The 25,642-nt window shown below is 36.4% G+C and overlaps 1 protein-coding gene across 1 annotated transcript; it reads right to left on the bottom strand.

The window, feature by feature from the left end:
* On the bottom strand, nt 1-25,213 carry CPA3 (carboxypeptidase A3). The gene is given in 11 exon segments (XM_010980569.3): nt 1-466; nt 7,263-7,347; nt 9,066-9,268; nt 10,799-10,889; nt 11,836-11,946; nt 13,116-13,217; nt 14,246-14,347; nt 14,460-14,562; nt 22,175-22,299; nt 24,972-25,047; nt 25,146-25,213. Coding segments are annotated over 11 exon segments (1,254 nt in total). The 3' UTR covers nt 1-278.
* Nucleotides 25,214-25,642: the final 429 nt, after the last annotated feature.

Below are 25,642 nucleotides of genomic sequence, written 5' to 3'. Positions count from 1 at the left end.
TCTCATTTCTTTCCTGTGATCCACTGCATATCACCTTTCAAAATACTCCATACTTTGTGCCAGGTTCTAACTTGGTTAAAACTTTCACTTAAAGCTATTTGTTAAGGTGGTTTTGAGAGTAAATAAAACAAAAAGAAATAACATAGGACTTAAGTGAGCAAGCGAGGGACCTAGTTGGGTGATAGGGAAACTGCATCTAAGGATAAAGTGAAGATTGACTTTCTAGTGGAAAACAAGGGAAAGGATTAATTGGCTTATCCCAGACAGAGGGCAGTTCTTTAGGAAGAATGCTTGAGGATATGCTTGGCAATAAATGTGACAGCTAGCATGGTCTCTTTACAAGTTGACTTTATCTGAGATTCTGGAAGGAGAAAACCAAATTTGCCTTTATCTCGGGGCCCAAAGGCAAATGCATGTTTGATGCCCAGGCTGTAAGCCCAGTCTATAGAAGAGCCTGATGTCGGGTCTGTAAAACATAAGCAGTAAATATTTAATTATAAACAAATGCTAACATTTTTCTTGAAATGGAAATTCACTGGTATAAAATTAGCAATAAAAATAATTATGTGTATGGCTAATCGCAGTAATGAATGGGAGTAGTGGTCTGTGTGGAGTAAGAACAATCATGGCTTTGGAATCCACCACACATTTTAAATATGTGCTGCATTTTCAAAATTCCATTTTTCTTGGATCATTTTAAGTCTAAGTTGAGTTTGTCTCCTGGGTGCACATTGTCATAGATGGAGATGGTCTGAGCAAATGCAAGCAACCGAGGAAACCAGCTGTGGGGGGGGGGGGGGTCACTGGTCACTGAAAACCTACCAAGGAAACCTATACATACAAATGATGCAAAGTTACATTCTTTTTAATAGTTCAGGCCTCTTTCCATTCATGTTGCTAGGGTAAACTATTTTATAGTTAAAAGACCAGGAAAGCTTAAACCACTTATTTAAAGGGTATATTTAATCCCCTAATCCAACTTTTGCATGTTCATTTTTAAGAATGTTATTTGTTAAAAAGACTGAAAATATATGCACCTAGAGATTATATACATATAAGATTTGTACAAGTGTACATAATACTATAAACATACTTATGTATATTTTGCTTTACATAATACAAAAACTTTTTGTACATAAAATTATTTATGTTTTAGAAAAAGTAATGAATTTAACTGATACTAAGATTTTAGGTTTGAAAGACAAGAATTCAAAGCTGTAGTGAAGAAAGAGAAGGAATATTTTGGTGGAAAGAGATAGGGTTGGCTCTAAAATTATTCAAGAAATCTTTATTAAGCCTTTAATATGCATAGTGCACATTCCTTGGCACTGTGGAGGGTGGGTGGTGCAGGTTGCAACGATGAAGATGCTAATTGTGTCTTTGGGAACTTACAGTTGAGGAGAGAGAAGTCAAATATGCAAATCAAGAGACATGGCAGAATATAAAAGTACCATAGAAAAGGTATAATATTTTATGAAAATTTAAAGGGAGAAGGAGATTATGCCTGGTGAGGAGGATGGCATTTCATGCTCAGTACTTGCTGAAATACCACCTTCATGATGGAGTATGTATTTGAGTATTTTTCCATTTGGAGATTGAAGAAAGGCATTCTGGCCAGTGAACTACAAGGACAGAAAAGCATGGAGGCATTTTTAGAGACCAATGAGATCCAATTGGACTGGAACAAATGGAGCAGTAAGAGTTTGTGGGCAAAGCTCAGAAAACCTGATAAGTCAGGAAAGATGTTTTGTTTGGGAAGCAGTTATAGCCATTTCAGTGCTGTACTTAGGACAGGTTATCTGAACTGGAAAAAGTAGAGACGAGCTAGCAAGTATTTAGAAGTGAAAGCCTGAACAAGTGTAGATACACCACATTGGGAGTAGAATTGATTGGGCTCTATGTAAAAAACTTTGGAATGGAACAGTTAGAAATTTGATGCAAATGATTGAGGTTTCAATCTGGGTGACTGAAAAAAAAGCCCACAGATTATTAACAGAAACAGGAACTCATAATAGTGATGGGGAAAAGAAACGGTAAAGGAAGGAAGACAAAAGGATATATTCAGCATCAATGAGACATTCAGGAAAGAGCTTGGGAAAATGGATTTTGAAATTATTGGCATCATAGGTGAAATTGGCTTGCACACATCCAGGATCATTATGTCTTCTTGGTGGATTGATCCTTTTACCATTAATGTTCCTCTTTGTTTTTAGCAAATTTCTTTGTTCTGAAATTTACTCCATCTTGCATGGTGATTTAGAGTGTGCTAGACATTTCAGTAAATGTGGCCAGTTTCTAGCTGTATCAGCTTTCCATTTGACGTTAAGTAAATTGCTGTGATTTCAAAGAATTAAAGAATATGGGTATTTCATTTTGATAAATTTACTTAATGTGAAATTTCTTATGATGATTAATAGTGGTAATTGAGAATATATGTAATTTGTGATTTTTCATAATTGTGTGATGTTTTTGAATGTAATACATTTTCCTTTATGATACCATTTTTGTATCTTTGAAACCTTAAATTTGCAAACAAAACCTATATTAAGACAAAATAAATACAACATTGAAAGCTTTTTACTTGTAAGAATATATTATTGTACAACTTAATTTATTGAACATACTACTTAGCTTTTTGTTTATCTCCATCTGTACCCTCTAAAATATGTGTATATATTTATAAAATATAATAATAATCACTTGCTAAATGCCAGGCACCCTTCTCAGTGCTCTATGTATGCTAACTCATTTCACTAATTCCTGTCACAGTCTTATGATTTAAGTACCAATTGCTGTTTTACAGGAGAGAAATTTTCTCACAGAGAGATGAAACAATTTACTCAGACACATAGCTAGATGTATAAAATAGATAATGAGGATATACTATATAGCACAGGGAATTATAGCCATTATCTTATAATAACCTATAATGGAGTAAAATCTCTAAAAATATTGAATCACTATGCTGTACACCTGTAAGCTAATACACTTCAGTTTTAAAAAAAGGGCACATAGCTAGAAGTGGTTGAGTCAGGGATCAAATCCAGGCTGCCTATCTTCGGAGTTTGTGCTGCTAATCATTGTACTGTACTGCCTACCATATGTGAATCTATAGTCCTCTCAGTAAAAAGTTTTCATTGAGTTTTACAAGATAATTTTTTTGTTGACATCTTCTTAAAATATTAAAAATAGGAAAAAATCTGCCACTCTTTTCAAGGCACATTAAGTGCAGGGAACTCACTGTAATACAGTCAAAATAAGTCAAAATAAAACTGAACTGATTAGCAATCTGGTTTCATCCCAAAGAAATCCACATCAAGTGACACTGGTGACTTAACTTGTGTGTTTTTTTAAAAAAGTGTTATTGCTATGCATTAAACATAGTAACCTGCACTTTTATATCAACACTAAACGAAAATTCTATTTAAAGCAAGAACAGGAGCTAGAGATATATGGGCATAAACTGAAATATTCTCTTTGCACTTTTGCTGCCCTTAGTATAATCTAAACTTGAACGTCTTTTAGTGGATACATATTGGGTGTTGTGAGCTACAAATTCAAGGGCTTGATTTTCTCCTTTTCAAAACCACTGTAGAGTGGTACAGAGTATAGAAAACAGTACGGAGTTGACAAGGGAGAGCAGAGCTAGCAGTTCTGATACGTGGGGAAGGCAACAAGAAAGCACATTAAAATTAACTTTTTAATTCATGATGTGACGCATATATGGATGACATTACTGATGTAAGCTCCCTGGTCCCTATCAGTTCAGTGAGCTAGTCTTGCTAACTAGATACTATGTTCAGTTATTTCTAAGATGGTAAAGGATTGGATATGCTGCCAATATGCAAATATAAGCATTTCACAATCTTTTAATATCAATTTTTGCTCCATCTTAATATTGCTGCTTTGTGGCAAAGTAGTTGGTATACAGTTTGTGGCCGGAAATGCTGATGTTTGTTCCTGCTCTGCCCCAAAGTGATAAAATCTTTCTGTGTCTCAACTGTACAGTCTATAAATGAGGGATTTAGCTCAGATCAGTGGTTCTCATGCCTGGTTTCATCTTAGAATCACTTTGACTACTTTAAAAAAATTCAAGTGCCTGGGCCCCCACAGACTAATGAAAGCTGAAACTCTTGGGTTGGGACCTGATTGTGTGCATATTTTAAAAGCCCTTCAGATGATGCTAATGGGAAGTCAGGCTTAAGAACTATGAACTAGATCATCTCCTAGGAAACTCTCTGGTTCAGATTTTATGGTTTTAACTTACTTGCTTATTACATTCAAATTGCAAACATACTTATATTTTCTGGAGGTCAGAGATCTCTCCATAATTTGGGTTTTAAAAATGCTCCCCCAGTCATTTTCTTTTGTCTCCATTAAATCAAAGAGATAAAAATATTGGTAAGTGCTCGATGGTTTCCCCAAATCCTGGAGCTTGTTAAGTGACACTTAGGATATTGGAATGACTAAACTTTAATCGTGAGGTGCTCCTATTTTTTTCTGTTCTTACCAAGTCAACCACTTTGCTACCCTCTGCCTCTCATGAATGTTTGATTAACATTTAATCAGCTTTATTAAAGCAGTCACTCCTAAAATTTTTGAACATCTATCAAGCTGCTGCAGGCCCATATGGAAGAGGCAATTCTAAATCTGAATTGCTTGAAAAAAATCTTTTAATATAATATAGTAAAGAAGTTTAAAATACGACTACACAGTTATGCAGAATACTAATTCCTCTTCTCCTGTCCTCCCATTGTGAAAGTGACCCATGATAGCATGGAGCTGTGTCATCTTTGCTTGTCTGTTCCTCCCAGTTACAGTGTAGCCCTTTGAGAGCCGTTATTGTGTCTTTACTCTTCTCCCCTGTCTCTCAAAGCTCCAAGTGCTGGACTATTTATTAGGTAGGTGCTCCATAAATTCCTGCTCATTAAATGACTGTGATGCAGTGCAAATGCGTAGCTCTACTATGCACATAATTTGCATTATATGCAAATATACATCATATGTATAGTCATACATACATATATATATATATATATATATATATAAAGTGTGAGAGTAATAATCCTTTGATGCCCTAGCTACCATTGCAAAGCTTGTTCCTGTTTGGAGCCCTTTGTTCTTTGCTACCAAGTATATCTGTGTGTTTTTCCTGCTTATGGTATAGAAGTTGCTCATACATCATATTGGGGTGCCTTATCTGGCCCTGCTATTTCTCAGTATCCACTAAGTAGGGTGCCATTTTAAAGTAGTGTTCTGGTCTATCCTCTGGTTTTTCTACTTTGCTCGTGTTTTTTTTGGTCCACTCCTGTAGCTGGGTATATCATCTTTTTTGAAATCGTGTCACCCACTTGTATGTGTAATGAATCTCTGGCATGGCTATGTTGCAGCAAGATCTATTTGGATGCTGGAGATTAGCTGTGTCACTGTACTTTCTCTTCAGCCCTTTAAAGCACACAACCGGTTGACAGGTGATTGCTGTTAAAGTTCTCTGGGAATGGGACTTGTCTGGTTTTTTAAGTCATTTTTCCAATTCCGCCATGGGACCTCCAATAAATGGGCTCCGGAAGTTGTTTGTGATGAGTAAAGCTTTTTCAAATTCCATAGCAATTGTTGAGGGTGTAGACTTTTAGTTACAGTTTATACTTTCAGATTGGATTAGGGAAGTGGTTTATAAAGTTTGGCCAAGTAGAGTTACTGCAAGAAATCCACAGATTCATGTGCGCATATTTATTTTTTCAAACCACACATTCTAAAAGTATAATGGAAAATAATCATGTGTGTTTTGTGGTGGTGAATTGTGCATGAAATGTTTAATAGTTAAACAGCAGTCTTCGTGCCAAAATTGTTGGATATTGTGGCTCTAGAGAGTGATACCAGCTAAGTCAGTCTAATTCTATTGTGGCTTTAATCCACATTCACTCCTTTTGAACGAGTTAGAACACTATTTTCACTGAGCAGGTTTATGGGAATTAATTCTGCTATTCTTCCCTGACCTGTACTAGACAGTGTACGGTCTGAGAGGAGATCTGAAGTGTTATCCTTGCTTTTGAGGAATTAAATTTTGTTAGGAAGTTGATGTTTCATAAGCAGTTTCATTGGAATTTTCTGTGAAGTCTGGGCCTGAGAACTGAAGCTTGGAAATGGTTTGGAGAAAAGATGATTTTTACTGAAGTATTTCCAAACTAAATTCAGTGAGATCTGAGCAGAAATGATCCCATTTCCCAGGGTCTGCATTAATGGTCTTTGGTGAAAACCAAATGAACTTCTTTGTATTAATTGCAAATAGAAAGGCCTGGTTATTTCAGCCACAAAAACCAAACAGGAAAGCAGTATGCACAGTGGCAAAGATCGTGGACTTTGGGTTTGTTAAAACCTGGGATTGAATCCCAGTTAAGCTAGTAACAAGTGCTGCCCACCTCATAAAGTGTGGTGAGGATTAACTGAGGTTGTGAAAATCAAGCTAAGCACAGGGTCTGACTTGTAAGGAATCTTAGTCAATAGCTGAAAATGCAAAGACAGTTTAAAAACAGTGAAGAATAAGAAATGGTGCTGAGACACTAAAGCAAAAGAACCCAAACTAGAACCTTGTGACCTCCTTTCTTAATCCACCATGTAGATTTCAGCTGAACCCAACAGGAAAGGGCTGAAGAGAGTGACAGGAGACTGGTTTTACACGATCAAAGTGGCTGAAACTGTTGGCCTGCCCATTTTCCCACCAGGAGCTAAGGAAAAGACTGCGTTGCAGTGGGAATGAAGCCAAGGGAGAAGGAGTCCATTTAAAGTTAATGGTTAAAAATAATATATTAACTCTGCCGCAACTAATTCTTGTTAGTTCCTGCGAGGATAAAATGTTAGTGGTGGTGGTGAAAACAGGCAGGTGGAAGAATTAAACTGTAAATCTGTCTTGGTATAATTACTTCCATTGACCTTGTAACCCTGTAAAAGTTCAATATAATTTGTTTCTAGAAAAATCTTATCCTCCCAAAAGGGTGGAACCTCTCCCCTAGATTCATACAATCTCTTGTTTGTTTGTTTATTTATATTGAGTTGTAGTCAGTTTACAATGTTGTGTCAGTTTCTGGTGTACAGAACAATTTTTCAATCATACATGAATATACATGTATTCATCCTGTTAAAACTGAAGTTTAAATTAGCAATTCTGGATGTTCTAATCCTAATTTACAAATTCTGTAATTTTCTTAAATATCTATAAAAAAGAATTAGGGAAAATGACATAGCAAATGATAGGAGAAACTTACAAATTGTTGATGCTGTTGGGCCAGAGGTGTAGTTTGTTTCATATAGAGTTGATAGCACATTGATGCCAATCTTTGCAGCTTTGGCCTGGAGAGAAATAGAAGTTAGAGTGGAGTAACAGGGTACTATGTAATGCCCTTACTGGGGATTAAAAAAGGCAGCTTACTGGTTATTTGTCATTTGAAGATCAAAATAAAATAAACGATTAAATGAGAAATTTATTTTCAGTAAGAGATACCTATTGTTATTGTAAAGCCCTCTAAATGTGAAATCAATTATATACAATAATGTCCTATCTCATTTTGTGTTTCTGCCCTTTATTTACACTCTCTCCTCTTTCCCTCCTTTTCTTCCTTTTTGTCTTCTGACTTTCCTTCTCAAAAAACATATTCTTCCTCTCACATTTTTTGGCTTCAGATATTTTTCTCTTCCATGCCTCTCCTTCGTTGGTTGTCATAGGTTCCACACTGCCACAGGTCTTTCTCCACATAGGATTTTAGAAGAAATGCAGAGGGAAGAAAATTTTTTGACTCCTCTTTAAAGTCGTTCTGTTAAATTAGAGTTTCTCTTCTAGAGTGGAATCTCATCACCTTTAATACACATTAGTGTTCTGTGCTGTGAGAATGAATATTTGAATTCGTTTCAATGGAGTATAGTAACTAACATATTTATACTCTAAGTGAAGATTTCTTTTTGTCTATATGTATTATGTATATAACCAAAAAAAAGTTATTTTCTTAATCAATTTAGCTGTTGTGTAAGGACACTTACTTTACTCAGAGTTGTTTGTTTTGTATATTTGAATTTTTTAATCCGTAATACCATTTTCCTAGTGATAGATTGAAATTGCATTGCTGTACCTTTGCATATACTAATCAGATTCATGGGTTCAGATTCTTAACTAGATTAATTAAATAAATGACTTTATAGGCCACATATTACTTGTGTTTTTCTTTGTTGTATACACAGAAGATTTTAATGACTGAATCAAATCTCTGCTCAAACTTAAAATTGAATGCTGGAAACAGTTGGCTGAAGTCAAAATGATAATTGTGACCTCTTAAAAGATTAGAAAAAAGTCTGTGAGGCAGTATTTGAATTACAGCTGTCCCTGCATGTTATATTTGCCAGCCTCCATGGGATCTGGGGCACTGAACATTATCTGCTTTATTTCTTCTACAGCAATTACAAATATTTATCCGCCATATGCAGACTTTTTTTTTTTTTTAAAGCTAACTTGATCAAATTGTTTTCATAGAAAGGAAAAGGATGCTTAGTGGATCGTAGTTTTATAAAGAGTGTACTTTTAGTGCAGAAGCTTCACATTCATGATATCTTTCGTTGGTTAGTAAAAGAATTAATATAATTTCCAAGTTCATCAGGAGGAGAAAAATACAATGGATCTCCTTAAATCTGGTGTTTCGGGGGTAGAATAGCAGATGTCTTTGCTGTTGTCTTTGGCTTTTGCGGTGTATGGTTTTATGCTATGATCCATGTTAACTGTTTAACTGCAGAACCATCTGGATAGTAATGGAATTCTACTCTGGATAGCCTAGACATTTCTTCCTACTGGCTTTATCTTAGAATCACATCAATAAAGGAATATACACCTTATTATCCATATACTTTTATCACATGAAAAATTAATCTAAGGTTATGATTTTAACTCTAAGGTAAACTTCATTAGTTCTCTTCTTTAGTTTTAAAAAGTGAAATTCTTTCAAGATAACCCAAGTTGTTAATGACAAACAGACTGAAATCAGTAATAGTGTCAATGCATAAACCACAGGCTTTTTCCTACATACCAGGTCCTCGTAGTTAGGTGGCAGTTCTGATGTATATCCGTAGGGAAACAATAGCATCTGGGAGTAAGAATGGAAGGTGATGTAGGCCTTGATTGATTTTAGGTGGCTTTGAATGAAGTTGGTGACAGCTTTGGTCTCTTTCTCGGACTCTGGTGCGGGGCCCCGATAGGTCTCCTCACATGGGTCTTTGGTGTAAGGGAAAGCTGCAGAGGACATGGATGGATGAGATCACAATCTGCCCCCCATCAGTACAGCCCCCTACCTCCATTTTTTGTATATATATATTTTTATTGAAGTATACTCAGTTTACAATGTTGTGTCAATTTCTGGTATACGGTATAATGCTTCAGTCGTATATGAACATACATATTCGTTTTCATATTCTTTTTCACCATAAGTTACAATACGATATTGAATGTATAGTTCCTTGTGCTAAATAGTATGAACTTGTTGTTTATCTAATTTATATATAGTAGTTAGTATCTGCAAGTCTTGAACTCCCAATTTATCCCTTCCCATCCCCTTCCCCACCTGGTAACCATAAGTTTGTTTTCTATGTCTGTGAGTCTGTTTTTGTTTTATAAATAAGTTCATGTCTTTTTTTTTTTAGATTCCACGTATGAGTGAGCTCATACAGTATTTTGCTTTCTCTTTCTGGCTTATTTCACTTAGAATGACAATCTCCAGGTCCATCCATGTTGCTGCAAATGGCATTGTTTTATTATTTTTTATGGCAGAGTAGTATTCCATTGTATAAATATACCACAGCTTCTTTATCCAGTCTACCTCTTTTGACATAGATGCACAAAATATTTATAACATTTTAGTCTCCCAGGTTTACAGGGCTGCCTTTATGTCCCTGGTGTCACAGTCACTGCGGAGTAACTTTGTACACATAACTCAAAGTATAACAGACTTAGCCCACTTGAATATTCTTATTCTTAGCCTTGTTTATTTTCCCTCCATTTCCCAGGGTCACAGGAATAATACATCAGAAGCAGCCCAGGGACTGGAGCCAGTTCCAACTCAACCCCAGCTCGAACTTGCTGGATTTGGTATAAATTACCTGCTTTGAACATGGGTTTCTTCAATCTGTTTCAGTAGGCAGGTCTCACTTAGGGATATATGCAATTGTATTCATTATAGTAGAATAGAATTAGATGCTGAGATGGTATTTTCGACAACATTAGATAAAGAAGAAACTTATGAATTGGGGTAGTGGTGATTTCTCCTTGAATGTAAATAATGATAAAGTCATATTTGTGTAGCAACTGCAGTATCATCTGATGTAGCAGGCCTCTCTTATCATTGCCATTTCCATTAAACCTTTTCACTTTCTTTCCCCCAGTTGTTTCTTTTCATTGAACATCTGAAGAACTACCTATATGTTGGTTCTAACCACTGGTATTTCTCAGATTTTATCAGATCAGAAAGAGGAGGGATCTGAGACCTCTGTTCAGATTACCTGAATTTCTGGGTTGTGCCTGATTTTTAGCGAGCTAGATATATTAAGTAAGAGATGATTTGATAAACAGCCCTACCTCCACTTCCTCCTATTCAACCAAACATTCAAAATACTTCTATAGGAGTGATGATTGTCCTTCATTTTTTAGATTAGAAAATTAACACTTAGGCTATACCTATCTTCACTGAAATAAGTAGGTGGTTTCACTAACTACAGTGTGTAAGCACTCTTTATAGCTGTTTCCCTTGGGCTCCAGTCTGCTACTCACAGTTCCACGAGACGTTAAAGTTCCTGTTGAGGTCAGTTCCGACACAATTAGAGTTTTGGTTTTTGGAACGATTTTTCTTCCACATGCGGTTCTGCAGGATTGAATGATGAAAGTATTTACACAGATCAGTTTGCGTTTTTCAGTTTGGTCATTTCAGATTCTCTCTGCAGGTATCTACAGCTTTGTTTGAAATTTATCTAGTTAACCTGAGGCCCATGATTATGAAGAAAAAGAATCTCTTTTTCCTACAACCTGTCATATTTTCAGAAACATTCTTTTTTGGGTGGGTTGTTTTTGTCTTTTTTCAGAAACATTGTTTTTAATATTAATATTCTAAGGCCTTCATAAAAAATTCAGTTAGCTTTAAAAACTTGATTAATTCTCAGTATTAGAAAATGATGAATGATGTTCTCAAATTACCTGTAATTTGAATTTTAACTGCATTACATCTTTCGCCATTTACAGACTCAGGTATAATATGTGTCAGATTGTGACTGTTGGAGCATAATTTTCAGTAAAGAACTTTTTGTGATAGTGTCTGTCTCAAATCTCAAAGTTAATTGTATTTAGCAACAGCAGGACATAAAGGATTCTCTTAAAAGACAGACATATATGTGTCATTGTTAGTTACTTTTTGATGCAATTTTTCCATCCACAATTCTATCCCAAGTTGATGGAATACAATGACTGTTGTTATGAAGTCAATATATTTGTAATGTCTCTAAACGACTTCTATTCTTAGCTAGAATATACTTTTGCCATATCGTATAACATACATCTCCTTTATAATTACTGTTTCATTTCATTTTTCCACATTTCTAGCTTCAGCAGCAAAAATTTCATATTATTTCAAGGACTCTATGTAACCAGAAAATCATGCTTTCCTTAGTCAGAAATTGAAATTTTAAAATATATATACTTTTCTGAATTAAATTAACTGCTTAACCAAACCTCAAACTTAATTCATAACAATCAGTGTGCATTAAACTCAGTAGATAATATTATCTAAATGCAAATAAGAGATTACAGAGCAGTACCTGTGTCCATGACCAAATATATCCATCAACATTGAACACGGGAAGAACATAAAAATTCATTCGGTCCAGGAGTTTGGTCATAATTTTGTTTTTACCGCAAGTTTTGGTTGCCTGTAGGGGTAGGAAAAGAATTAAGCTGTTGGTGTAAAGTTCAGCTACTGTGTGGAAAGCTGTAGTTATAAGCTACTGTGGGGAGAATTCATGAATTAATTATAAGTAGGATTAAAGATAACCTGTAATAAAAAGAATATGAGGAAGAATATGTATATATATAGATGATGGAATATATATATATAGATGATGGAATCACTATGCTGTACACCAGAAACTAATACAACATTATAAATCAACTATATTTCAATGAAAAAATTTAAAAAATTAAAAAATGAATAAGATTAAAGAAAAAATACCCTATTAAAAAATTAGATTATTTAGAATGACCAACTTTTTTCCTCACATCGGATTGACATTTCTCTAATTATCAGGACTTTCTATGGCTACCTAAAATCTCTCATTATTCTTGGAAAATCTCTTCCACGTATATCTGTACTGGAGCCAAGATATTTCCTGTAGCCCTGTCTTGTGTGTGCCTTTATGGCCTGAGAAGGCAGAGCTCCAGGCCCTCAGCTGGAAGAACTCAAACAACTGCGGGGATAAGTCAGTTCTGCTGGCAGAGTCATTCCTAGTGGAAGTATCCTTGCCCTGAAAGGGGCTGTGATGTTCCCGCAGCATGTTGTATACAAAAACTGGCAGAAAAGAAAGTTAAAAGATAGTAGGAGTCAGAATACAATAGAAACAGAGCGAGAGAAACAACGAACTTATAAAATTGATTTACTTTTTTTTTTTAAAGTGAGTTATTTTTCTCTTGGAAAAGAATCTTAAGTATGAAAATTCCAAGTGTGTGTGTAGCCAATTCAACATCTAAACAGGAATTAAAGTTCTGTGCTTTGGACTCATTGAAGAAAGGCCAAATTTGTAGGTTGTAATATATAGATAGTTTCAGATTTCCATTAATAACTAGAGGAAAAACCATATTGTAGGGAATTTTTTTCCTTAGTTTTATGAACTGTCAACTGGAGTTTAAGAAGTTAGAAGGAAGGTGTCAATTTTATAAAAACTTCAATGGTGAATAAAATCCAGAGCGTTTATTTCCTGACAGCACCAAATGTGGGCTCTTCTAGTTAAGTGGAACTGTACTCATTTGTAAAGGGGTGTTGCCACTTGGAATAGTGCTGGAGCTTGACAATCAAAGAAGTGTGTGAATGTTCCGATTGACTTACGTGATGGACAAACCACTGACAGAATGCTGGGGAGATCCATTCTCATGCATGAATGCCACAATCCATAAAAATAGCTTTTCTTCTTTCATCCTTTTCCCCAATCTTTAAAACAATAAATTAGATGTATTATTTTACATGAACTCATGCACTGATCCTTTGTTGTCCAATAACTCATTCATAGTCTCAAAGCAATTCTTTCACCTGTCTCCTATTGCATGAGTAACTGTGTACGCACATATTCTCAGGGAGGACCATGGCGCATATCCTTAAAATAAATAATTCATAATATATTTCATAATCTATTTTTCAAAAATTTTTCTTAGTGTCCGAGTTGCTTTTAGGGTTAAAAGTCACAATATTGTTTGTCTTATTTCATTGCTAACATCCTTTGGTCTGAGAAATAGATTATAAAGTTGCTTGTTTCTGCCATTTCCTTTTGTTTTTCTTACTTTATAAACACGGTATTTAGTCTGGAGTGGAAAAGATTTTGTATTGGTGTTTGCAGCGAGGAGGAGAAATAGTGGCTGGATGTTTGAAGGGCTGTCATTCTGAAGAGAATTTAGATTTGTTTTGGGTGGTTGAAGAGAATGAATGGATGGGGATTCAGGATAAGGAAGGGCTTCTCAGTTATTAAGGGGATGCTTCAGGGAGCAATGTCTTTGGATGTACAAAAATCCAGCAGTAGCTGAATGGCAATTGTTAGCTTGGTTATAGAAGGAAATTCCCTCTCAATACAGAGTTGAAATGCCTCACTCACTGTATGGGGATCCTATAGTTATATAATATTTAAATTTCTCTTTCTTCCTGACATTTAGTCATCAGTTTCACTGGATTTTAATAGATGGAAAGCTGTTTTATACACCAGGGACATCGTAAACTCTTCTAATAAAGATATGGGATGAGAAACTTGTCTGAGTTTGTCCACTGTGTCTGTCAAATGGCTTATTCAGGGGTTTTCTTGGTTCCACCTAAAACCACGTGCTGCTTCTGTTCTTGAATGGATTTCTAGAGCTTATATATTCTTCAGAAGGTTAAGACTTTTTATTGTCTAAAAATTAGCTAGTTTTGTAACTTTTAAATTCATATTTTTCAACAATAGTAAGAATCAGTAGTTCTTGGATTCTTTTTACCTTGAGAACATACAGTGGATTGTTTTCAGCAGTAGTTCCAATTTTAATTCGAGACACCATTTTAGGATTCTTACGCACCATTTTTTCAGTCCAAGCAACAATCTTAAGAAAAAAAAACCAATGTTTGAGGGATTAGAATAAAAGAAAACTAAGTGACATCAAATGTTTTGGGTGACATTTTTCTTTTTGGAAGCACTGGCATTTTATACTGTACCTTGTCCCAGTTATTGTATTTTGCATAGCTGTGCCTGCCTGGGAAATCTTCTTTAACATCAAACTGTTTCTCAACCTCTTCTTGTACATCATGCATCAAAATTCTGTTTGACAGGGGAATGATAAAACACACATTTACCAGAGAAAGAAAGAAAAACAGTTATCTTCCCTTTGCAGAAATTTCTTCTTCCTTCCTGTCTATCTTAGATTGTTTGCCCTGTTTGTTCATTATTCTCTAACCACCTCTTTTAAACATGTCTCATGCCTGGCTTCTGATCTTCCCATTTATCTAGAACTGTGCTGTTCTCACTGACTGACTGACCAGAGTTTAGAGGAAAAGCATAAATGAGGTATATACTAGGTATACTGTATTCAGAGCTTATTTAGCATTGAGACCAAGTACTGCTCATGAATATTGATTCCCATTAACATCGCTGAGAAGCACATTATTATGCATATTTTATCTAACTCACTATATGCTTGGTTTTGACTTGTGATGAATCTGGGATTTCTAAGAAAAAAACTGTAACAATGAATTTGGAGTCAGATGGGGTATGTTGCACTGAAACTCACATGGAGTTTGAGAAGTTGGAAATTATACTTTGGTTTGTCCCTACAGAGATAATTAATTGTTTTAAGCTCTAAAGAGGGCATGTGGCTTTTGCTCCACCTGCATTAATAGAAGTAGAGGACAGGCAAAAGAGATTTTATGATCTCGGAGGTTGATTCGTAACATAAGGCAGTATTAATTAGTCACAGGAAGCGCCTGTCTAAGAATATTTTTAGACTTAGCACGTATCAATTTAGCTCTTGTGATAACAGCAGCAAAAGAAAGTCGTGTGAGCTGAAATACGACCTTTCCACAAGTGCAGCTGCTTGAGGACATCAGAATAGTGCCAGATTGTTGCTGATAGGGACTTGAAATTAAGCCTAAGGCTGGAAATTAAGAACCACTGCCAGATGTTATTTTCATGAGCCTTTCCACTAACTAGCAGTCATATTTAAGTAGACAAAACCAAATTATTTTCTCTCAGATATTATTTTAGCACTTCAAGATTTGCTTAATTTGTTTAAAAAAGTTCCTAAATATAGATGAAAGGATAAATAATTATCACTGAGGATTTAATTTTATAAATGGCTAATGTTTATTGAGTTTTTCTTATGTTCCAGGCACTCTGTTCAGCATGACAGTTACATTTTATCATTTAATCTTTACATCAACACTGTTAATTGAGTACTATTATAACTCTCATTTTTATAGAGGTTAGGTAGATTTCCAACATTGACACAACTGGTAAAATACAGAAACTGGGATTTGAACCCAGAGATGTATGACCTTCAGTGCTCTAGCTGTGAACCATTACACAACAGTGCCTCCAACACAAGGAATGAAATCCCTGAGTGCTGCCATCAGACCGATAGTCTTCTTAATTTCCTGAAGTTTGTGCAAAGTTTGCCCAGTTGACCAGCTCTCCTGGAAGCCTTAGTCCCAAGATCAGGAAGAGGTAGACTCAGAGAAGAGGCAAAATGAATTCTGTTTTGACAACTTAAAGCCTTCCTCCTTCTGCTGCTTTTAGAGAGTAATAAAGAAGGAATGGAGATTGCTTTGGCAATTTGGGGTCTTTTGTGGGTCCATATAAATTTTAGGATAATTTGTTCTAGTTCTGTGAAAAACGTCATGGGTATTTTGATAGGAATGTCATTAAATCTGTAGACTGCTTTGTGTGTTATGGCCATGTTAACAATAGTAGCGCATCCAGCCCAAGAGTGTGGGTTTTGTGTCGCCCTCAGTCTCCATCATCACTGCTTCATAGGTTTTGGTGTGTAGGTCTTTCACCTCCTTGGTTAAGTTTATTCTCAGGTATTTTATTCTTTTTGATATGATTTTAAAACAATTTTTTTTCTTTCTGATAGTTCATCATTAGTGTATAGAAAAGCAACAGATTTCTGTATATTAATCTTGTATCCTGCAACTTTGCTGAATTTATTTATTAGTTTCAATAGGTTTTGGGTAGAGACTTTAGGGTTTTCTATATGAAGTATCATGTCCTCTGCAAATAGTGATAATTTTACCTCTTCCCTTACAATTTGGATGGCTTTTATTTCTTACTCTTGTCTGATTGCTGTGCCTAGAGTTGCCAATACTACGTTAAATAGAATTGCCAAGGGTGGGCATCTGTGTCTTGTTCCTCAATTTAGAGGAAAGGCTTTCAACATTTTACCATTGAGTATGATGATAGCTGTGGGTTTGTCATAAACTGCTTTATTATGTTGAGATATATTCCATTTCTACCCACTTTGATGAGAATTTTTATCATGAATGGATACTGAATTTTGTCAAATACTCTTTCTGTGTCTATTGAGTTGATCATGTGATTTTTATCCTTCCTTTTCTTAATGTAGTATATCACATTGATTGACTTGCAAATATTGAACCATCCTTGCACCCCCGGAATAAATCTCACTTGATCATGGTGTAAGATCTTTTTATGTATTGTTGGATTCAGTTAGCCGGAGGCTAACTGAACTTCCCTGACTTCAGACTATACTACAAAGCTACTGTCATCAAAGAACATAGTACTGGCACGAAAACAGACGCATGGACCAATGGAACAGAATAGAGAGCCTAGAAATACACCTATGCACCTACGATCATTAATCTATGACAAAGGAGGCAAGAATGTATGATGGAGAAAAGACAATCTCTTTAATAAGTGATGCTGGGAAAACTGGACAGCTGCATGTAAAACAGTGAGATTAGAACATTTTCTCACACTATATACAAAAATAAATTCAAAATGTATTAATGACCTAAGTGTAAGACCTAAAACCATGAAACTCCTAGAAGAAAACACAGGCAGAACACTCTTTGACTCTTGCAATATTTTTTGGATCTGTCTCTTAAAGCAAAAGAAGGCAAAAATAAACAAATGGAACCTAATTAAACTTAAAGCCATTTGCACAGCAAAGGAAACTATTGAAAAAACAAAAGACAACCTACTGAATGGGAGAAAATATTTGCAAATGATATGCCTGATAAGGTGTTAATATCAACAATGTGTAAACAACTCATACAACTCAACATCAAAAAACACATAACCCAGTCAAAAAAGGGGCAGAAGACCTAAGTAGACATTCTTCCAAAGAAGACATTTGGATGGCTAACAGGCACATGAAAAGATGCTCAACATTGCTAGTTATTAGAGAAATGAAAATCAAAAGAACAATGAGATATCACCTCACATCTGTCAAAATGGCCATCATCAAAAAGAACATAAAGAACAAATATTGGTGAGGATGTGGAGAAAAGGGAACCCTCCTACACTATTGGTAGGAATGTAAATTGGTGCAGACACTGTGGAAAACAGTATGGAGGCTCCTCAAAAAACTGAAAATAGAATGACCATATGATCCAGCAATTCCACTCCTGGGTATATATCCAGGAAAAAAAGATAAACACTAATTTGAAAAGATACATGCACCCCCAGTGTTCATAGTAGCACTATTAACAATAGCCAAAATATACAAGCAACCTAAGTGTCCATCAACAGACAAATGGATAAAGAAGATGCAGTATATGTATACAATGGAATATTTCTTAGCCATAAAAAAGAATGAGATTCTGCCATTTGAGACAATGTGGATGGACCTAGATAATATTATGCTACGTGAAATAGACAGAGAAAGACAAATACTGTATGATATCATTTATTTGTGGAATCTGAAAAATAAAACAAATGAATATGTATATAGCAAAACAGAAACAGACTCACAGATTTAGAAAACAAAGCAGTGGTTACCAGTGGGGAGAGGGAAGTGGAGTGAGGCAAGATAGGCATATGGCATTAGGAGGTGCAAACTACTATGTATAACATAGATAAGCAACAAGGATATATTTATAGTGCAGGGAATTATAGCCATTATTTTGTGATGACTTTTAATGGAGTATAACCTATAAAAATACTGAATCATTAAGCTATACTCCTGAAACTAATATATAATATTTTAATTCAACTATACTTCAGTTAAAAAAAGAAGGAACTGTGGGCCAGTGTATGTGATTGCTAAGGGCTTTGGGTGTGTGTGTGTGTGTGTGTGTGTGTGTGTGTGTAAGTGGGGAAGTGATGTTGCAGGAAGGCAGAGTCATTGTTGTGGTGCCTTATAAACTGGTCTGAACTGCCCTTCCCTAATGCTTACATTCCTGCAGGATAGGAGCTACTCACAAAGCATGATTTCAGGTTTCCACAAGATCTCATTTGTCTCCAGTAACTCCCTAACTGGTTTACTTTGTATCAAACTTGGCACAGACGTGGATTTCTGACCATTTGAGGCATACCTCTGTGTTGGATAATAAACTTTAAGGCACTAAATGTATTCACTAGGAGGGAAAGGGAGCATCTGATGATAGTCTCTAGTTATCCTGTTGCGCAGTGTGTGTGTGCATGCACCACTCATGTAAGCACATGTATAAGTGGTCTTTCCTCCACTTGCATTAACAACAGTAGTAAAGGAACCAGGCAAAGAACAATTTTATGGTCCCAGCCAATCTTCATGGAACCCCTATGAAACATCATCTTAAAAATGAAGAAAATGAGATGAAGAGAAGTTAAATAAATTGTCAGTGTTAAATAATGCATGGTTTAAATGGGACTAGACTCAGACACTCTCACTCCAGAATCCACATTCTTATCTACCACACTCTTCTGCTTTCCACTGTGACCAACATCTCTTCGATATTTGTAGCAAATATTAATTTACCCATTTTATTCTTGGGTAAGGGATGTATAAAAATGTGGAGTAGAAGGAAAAATGAATAAGATGAAACATTAGAATGATTTATTTGCTTGAAACACTTATTTGATAGGACCATGTATATACTTGGAATATGAATCTATATCTAACTGAACATTATTAGGTAATTAGACATTATTATGAAGTGTTGATGATCAGTTTGGTGTAGATATCTGTGTTTCTCACATAATCTTTATGTGGATCTCAGTAAGATTTTACTTAATTGTATAATTTGAATTTTACTATTAATAGTTATTTTCTGAATTACCTTTAATTAATAATTATTTTCTAATTTTAACTTTTGGTCAAAGAAAAGATAATCTAAAATATATCTAAAATACAAATATCTACAAATGTAAAAAATTAGTAAAAACACTGGTTTTCAACTGCTGACTCTAAATATGGCATCTGCTCCTTAAGCCTCAATCCAATAGGTGCTCATTCCTTTAGACGTTTATTAAGCCAGTCTATTCAGGTTTGTTAGTATATACATTTTATTTGTTTTTTGGACTTGGCCTTTTGTGATTCTGTAAAAGTATAAATAAAAAAGGGAGCAACATGCAACTTTAAAATCAAATGTCTTAGTAATTTAATTTTCTGAAAATTATTAAAAAATCACACAGATGCTTTAAACTAAGTAGTGGTTTATATGCACTGTGTAATGAAGCTGTCTAAGTAAATCATTGTGTCAAGCCAGTCTCTTAATGTGGCTTTATTCAGACTGGTGCCTGGGTCCAACCAGATGTTTCTGTTCTTAGAACCCTCTTCTGTTACTGACACCAAGTAGCACGTGTAATTAATATGCAAATAAAATTATCTTATAATTAGTACTTGGAGACAAGATTTTAAATAGTTCTTATCTGTGCAGACCACTTTACATATTTATATTTCTGAGGAAGGTAACTACCTAATTATGTGGCTTTCCCACAACTGTGGCTAATTTGGGCCAATTTCTAGAAATCATGTTCTAATTAGATAAAACTAATTTTTATAGGTAGTTTAACGCTTTGGTTCTTGATGTAGGTAGCAAGGAAGTATTTGGCAAAAGACAAAGTGAAAAAATCTATTTGTTAGGATCTGGATTTAGACCTCTGTCTGAGTCAGAATTGTTTCAAACTAGGAGAGGACCAAATAGAAGGGCTGATGTGAGCTATTTGATAAAATGGAAGGATGGTAGCCCCCCACCTAGGTGTCTTCTGTCACAGTGATTTATTCTGCTATCTACACTCAATGTCGGGCAACTAGCTTCTTGTCTACCTAACCAAGACATTAAGGAAAATGTACTACATTTTTATCCTGCCGTTCAAACCAGATTATATGAAGTTGACCAGCTAAAATTTATTTTAGCTTGTGCTAGATACTTTGTAAGAATTACTTAATCATAGGAATCTGGGCCAGGTTTATAGTAATGAAGGAAAGCAAAGATTGTAGTAATCGAGGCATACATTTGAGAAGTCTGCTGTGAAGTGAATCAAGAAACACAGTCATCAGGGAGTATGTAGGGAAGAGGGGTGATTTCTTTTCAGATGAAGGAATCAGACATCAATGTTAGCATAAGCATAGAGTCCACAGTGCACTACTAATTTCTGCAGTCTTGGAGGCAGAGTTACAAAGTGTCTATTTCTGATTTTAGTGGTGTAATTTATAAAATCATACGAAAGAACATATTGATACATTAATTAAAAAGGCTTAAGTGCTGGTATAAATTAATTTTGAATATGTTCTCCCCATTTATTCACTTCTGCATTTGTTTCACAACCCTCTTGAAACAACAACAAAAACAAAGATAGTCAGCAACAGCAATCACTTTTTAAGCCATTAAACCACAGTCAAGAACATTGTTTATTTACTTGTCTCATGTATGTGTTTCCTTCGTTTCAACATTGTTTATATGTATTAGGGATACTGTAGCAATGTAATAAATACAGTCAAGTCGTATGACCATCAGTAAGCCCCACTCTGTAATATGACATAGGATCCTTGAGCCATGTGAGTGACAACACTAGGTTAGGTGGCAGAGGCATGAAATAGCAAATCTAAAAGATAGAACTAGTGTTTAGCAGTGTTTTGAGTGGTGGGGGGCTCAGTAAAGGGGACTGCTGGAATAACAAGGGCTGGGGGATTTAAAACAGGACCCCTCAGTACATCAAACTGCTACATGTTTTAAAGGATAAAAGCACATGTTGTTTTCTGTATTGTGTGCTGATTTGTGATGCTCATCTCTGGGCTCCCTTCTTATTCGTTGGCCCAGGGCCCAGACTGTGTGTGCGTGACCTGTAATTGGTGCTCAGTAAGTTCTAATTTCCCCTTATTTCTCTGTGGGACCACAACGACTCATTTCTGCATCTCTGGCAGTTCGAGAAATCTCTTCTCTTAGATTTAAGTCTTATTTTTACTGCATTGTTTTTGTTTTCTCTGAGGAAGAATTTCTTTCATAAAGAATTATTTATTTTGTTATATATTTTACATTCTTGCATCTCTGACTCAAAGATGAACACTGTTATTTGGGTCTCCTTTTATGTGTCAGGAGAATTCAAATACAAGAGTGTGGTGCTGCCAGTCATCAGCAGTGCTGAGCGCTGCGCTGATTACCTGTAGGGGGCGTTGAATGTGCCCAAACCATCCATGCCTGCTTAAGTGCACTCTGTCCTTACTAGGGGCTGGTTTTTGGAGATGGAAGATGAACGTAATTGTCATTCTTGCAGATCGCAGCAAACATATGATGGGAGTTGAGTGGCCAAATTTGAACTCATCACTTTTAAAAGCAGGTTTTCATAGTTAGTTTGGAAGTAACTTTAAATTTTATTTCATAGATAGAGCTTTCATTCTGGGTGGGCCCAATTTAAAAATAGTACTTCCCTCTCAATTTCAAGACTCCTCAAACTTTGAGTATCCAATACATTTGAATATTTGCATGGGACTTACTCGTAGTGCACTTTATTTTGATCCAAGGCAGACTGAATGGGCTGGGATTCCTTTTCACTAACTCGGAAATCCACTGTCATGTTAGCAGCTACATGGTAGGTGGCGTCTGGATACCAGAAGTCAAGCTGTGGAGATAAGATCAGTGTTAGTCAGTTGTTTATTTGCTCATCCAACACATTTATTAAGAACTGACTATGTGTCATATGCCATGAAAGGAATTTCAGTGTGACTAAAGTATGGACCCTTCTCTGAATAAGCGTATGAGATCTTAAATATATTTAAGAACTGTTGAATATTAGGGAGTGGGGAAAAAACCCCATTGTATTGATCACTTTTTTAGGTCATGGTACCTACAAATACAAAAAGAATGGACCACTTTTGGTTAATCTGTTTGCTTCCACCACCTTGGGGTTGGTTGGTGTTGTTTCACAGTTGATTTAGCCACAGCAGCTGTTTCCCCCTCCCCAGTCCCCACTCCTGAAGCAGACCTCAGAACCAGATGTCCCTGTGAACTCTGGAATTCTTAGAAGGTTTGTGTCCAATGAAGGCATAACTCCAGCCCTGTCATTTTTCTAGCAGTGTGTCTTAGGGCAAATTACTAAAACTCTTTGAATTTCAGCTCTCTCCCCTAAAAACTGGGACTAACAGCTCTCTACTGGGAGTGTTGCGAAACCTGAAATGGCTGTGACGTCTGGGCCTTGCAGGCATTCAGCAACTGCTGGTTCCCTTCTCTTCCTCTGGCTCAGAATTTCAGAAATTTGGTGAATGGGACTATAAAGATAGCATTCAGATTAAAACAATTCGAGAAGATTCCAATACTTGTTCTTCAAAATCGTACCCAATTGTGAGACCAAATGAAGTACAACTTCCCAACCTAGGAAATGTGGAGAAAATGCCCACTTTCCACCCATTATGCCAAACTTGTGGACACATCTAAGTCTATGGCTGTTTTGTAGTTGAATCCCACTCTACCTCTAGGTCAGTCAGTTATATGCCAGTATGAAGCTGTGATGAACCAATTGATATTTATTGGTTTATTTTGATGAAAAAGAACAGCGTGAATTAGACATATGAAAGATAGAAGTGTGATTTAAAGGTGAGTTATATAGGGCCATCTAATCACAATAGCAGTTTCTCTGACAGGGTAAATTGGGCTAACAGTTTAGGGCTCAGTGAACTTTCATGAGCATTTATTAAGCACCAGGCACAGAGCTGGGTGCCAGGATTGTAGAGACTAATAGAAGAGAAGCAAGAAGTTTAGTGTGGGAGACAGAGCCGTGTATGCATTTCCTGTATGCTGACCAAATGCCAGGGGCAAGCACAGGTGTTCTAGGAGCACAGAAAGCTATCCAAACTGGCTCAGGAGAGTGGATGAACAGAGAAGGACTTCCTTCAGGAGACACTGCCTGAGCTGGGTCTTGAAGAATAAATAGCAGTTAGCCAAGTAAAGAAGGAAATGCATTCCTCCTGAGAAAAAAGTGAATAGGGCCAAAGTGGGTGAGTTTTTGGTGTTTATGATGATTGAAGGGTGAGAAAGAGGGTGGGGGGTGCAGAGGTTGGCAGGTTATGAAATTCTTGGAATGCCACACCAATACGAATAGAAAATACTTCTACAGTGCTTGTTATGGCTAGGCCCACTTCTGAAGATTACTCAAATATTAGTGCATTTAGTCTTTACAGCAGCTTTGGGAAGTAGATATGATTATTATCCCCACTTTACAGAGGAGGAAATTGAGACCCACAGAGGTTAAGTAACTTGCCTGAGGACACAGAGCTAGTGTAGAGCTAGGGTTTCAACCTCTGAAGACCATGCTTTTTCCATACAAGGCCACCTCTTGCTAAAAAGCTCCAAATGGAGGAATGTAATTGTCCGGTTTTAGAGAGAGCAATCCGGTTACAGTGTGGACTTGGCTTTGTGGGAGGCAGGATGAGAACCCAGAACACCAGAGAAATCGAAATTGTCTATTGAAATTGTCCCTGTAAAAGACAGGGCACACATGAATTTGGCACTGACAAGGGGATGAAGAGGAAAGAATGGATTTGAAAAACATTTGGGAATTAGTATAGGCAGAACTTTTGATTGATTTGATGTGACTAGAATAAATCCCAGATTTGGTTCTGGGTTTAAATCTGATGTATCATCTTGGTTATTTAATTTACTGTCTTTGAATTTCAGTTCCGTTTTAAACAAGTTTAATTATGACAGTGACACTAAAAATCTGATGGAGAATTTGAAATGATGTATGTAAGGTGGCTGGCATATGTGTCTTGTGTCCAGGAGCAGCTGAACAAATGATAAAATGTTTATTTTAATCCGTTGGATTTTAAAAGACTGATCTAACTTTAAGAGTTTACTTTTAAAATGGACCTTCTCTTGGAAGGGGTCACATCTTGATATTATCAACTAGTGCATTGATGTCATCAGTCACCCAGTACCTTGATATTATCATGATTTTAACAGAAATTATGCTACTTTACAGATCAGAAGAGAATGGAGCTGGCAATGAAGGAGAGAAGCCATGATAAACGTGTCAGGAACATCTCCCTATTTCACAGTTTCACCTAGAAAAAGCTGTTGTCTGTAGAGCCTTTGGGCAGGAAAACAGAAGGGGTAATTTGGGGAAAAATAAACAGAAACAAGGAAAGTATTGGCGATTGGCTGAATTAGCCAAGTAGCTCCTGCCACTTCCCCCTGCCTTTGTCTTTGGGAGCTCCATGGGCATTAAAAATAAGAGACCAAAGAAGCAGTTGTCAGGGAACAGAAAGGAAAGATAGGATAGCCCTCTCCATGCCTTACCTGGTTGGCTTTGGCCAAGTCCTTTATGACGTTTGCTTGCTTTTCATCCTGGGGCTTCACACGGAGCACCTTCTCCCTGTAAGAATGCAAAGGATGAAAAATGTGAACTGTACAAGAAGCATTTCTTAATCCTCTGCCCACACAGAGTCTGGAACACAGGGCGGAGAGATTTACCTGTCAAAGCAGACAGGAGCAATTGCAAGGGTGGTAGCGATCAAACCCACAGGCAGGATGAACCGCATGGTTCTTCTTTGCCTGCCTGGAGACCATCTGGCAGTTTTATGCCTCAGCTCTTATCTGAAGGAGCAGCTGATTTCCTCTCAGGGTTCTGGTGGGTGAAATGTCCCCCCTCCCCTGATGTTTTCTAGTTGGGGAGAGGGATAGGGTGGCAACTGTAGCACTAAATGCCCACTTTGTGACAGGCGAATGCCATGCTGCTCATAGACCTTTTACAGTTGGGAATACCCATTTTACAGAAGGGATGGGAGGCAGAGTCCTTGTTTAGCAAATAACTTACCCAAGGTAGCAGAGCTAGTATGTCCACAGAGTTAAGATTTGAACCCAGGTCTTTGTTCTAAAATATTACTCTACTGTATGCTTGAATTTAATGATGGAAGGAATTAGTTTAAATTTGCACTTGCAACCTGAGATGCGTTTGGGTATCTGGCCAC

The sequence above is a fragment of the Camelus dromedarius genome, chromosome 2 (assembly GCF_036321535.1).
Source record: "Camelus dromedarius isolate mCamDro1 chromosome 2, mCamDro1.pat, whole genome shotgun sequence".
Taxonomy (NCBI): Eukaryota; Metazoa; Chordata; class Mammalia; order Artiodactyla; family Camelidae; genus Camelus; species Camelus dromedarius.
Note: the sequence above shows the minus strand (reverse complement) of the source record. Positions and strands in the feature narration are given on the sequence as shown.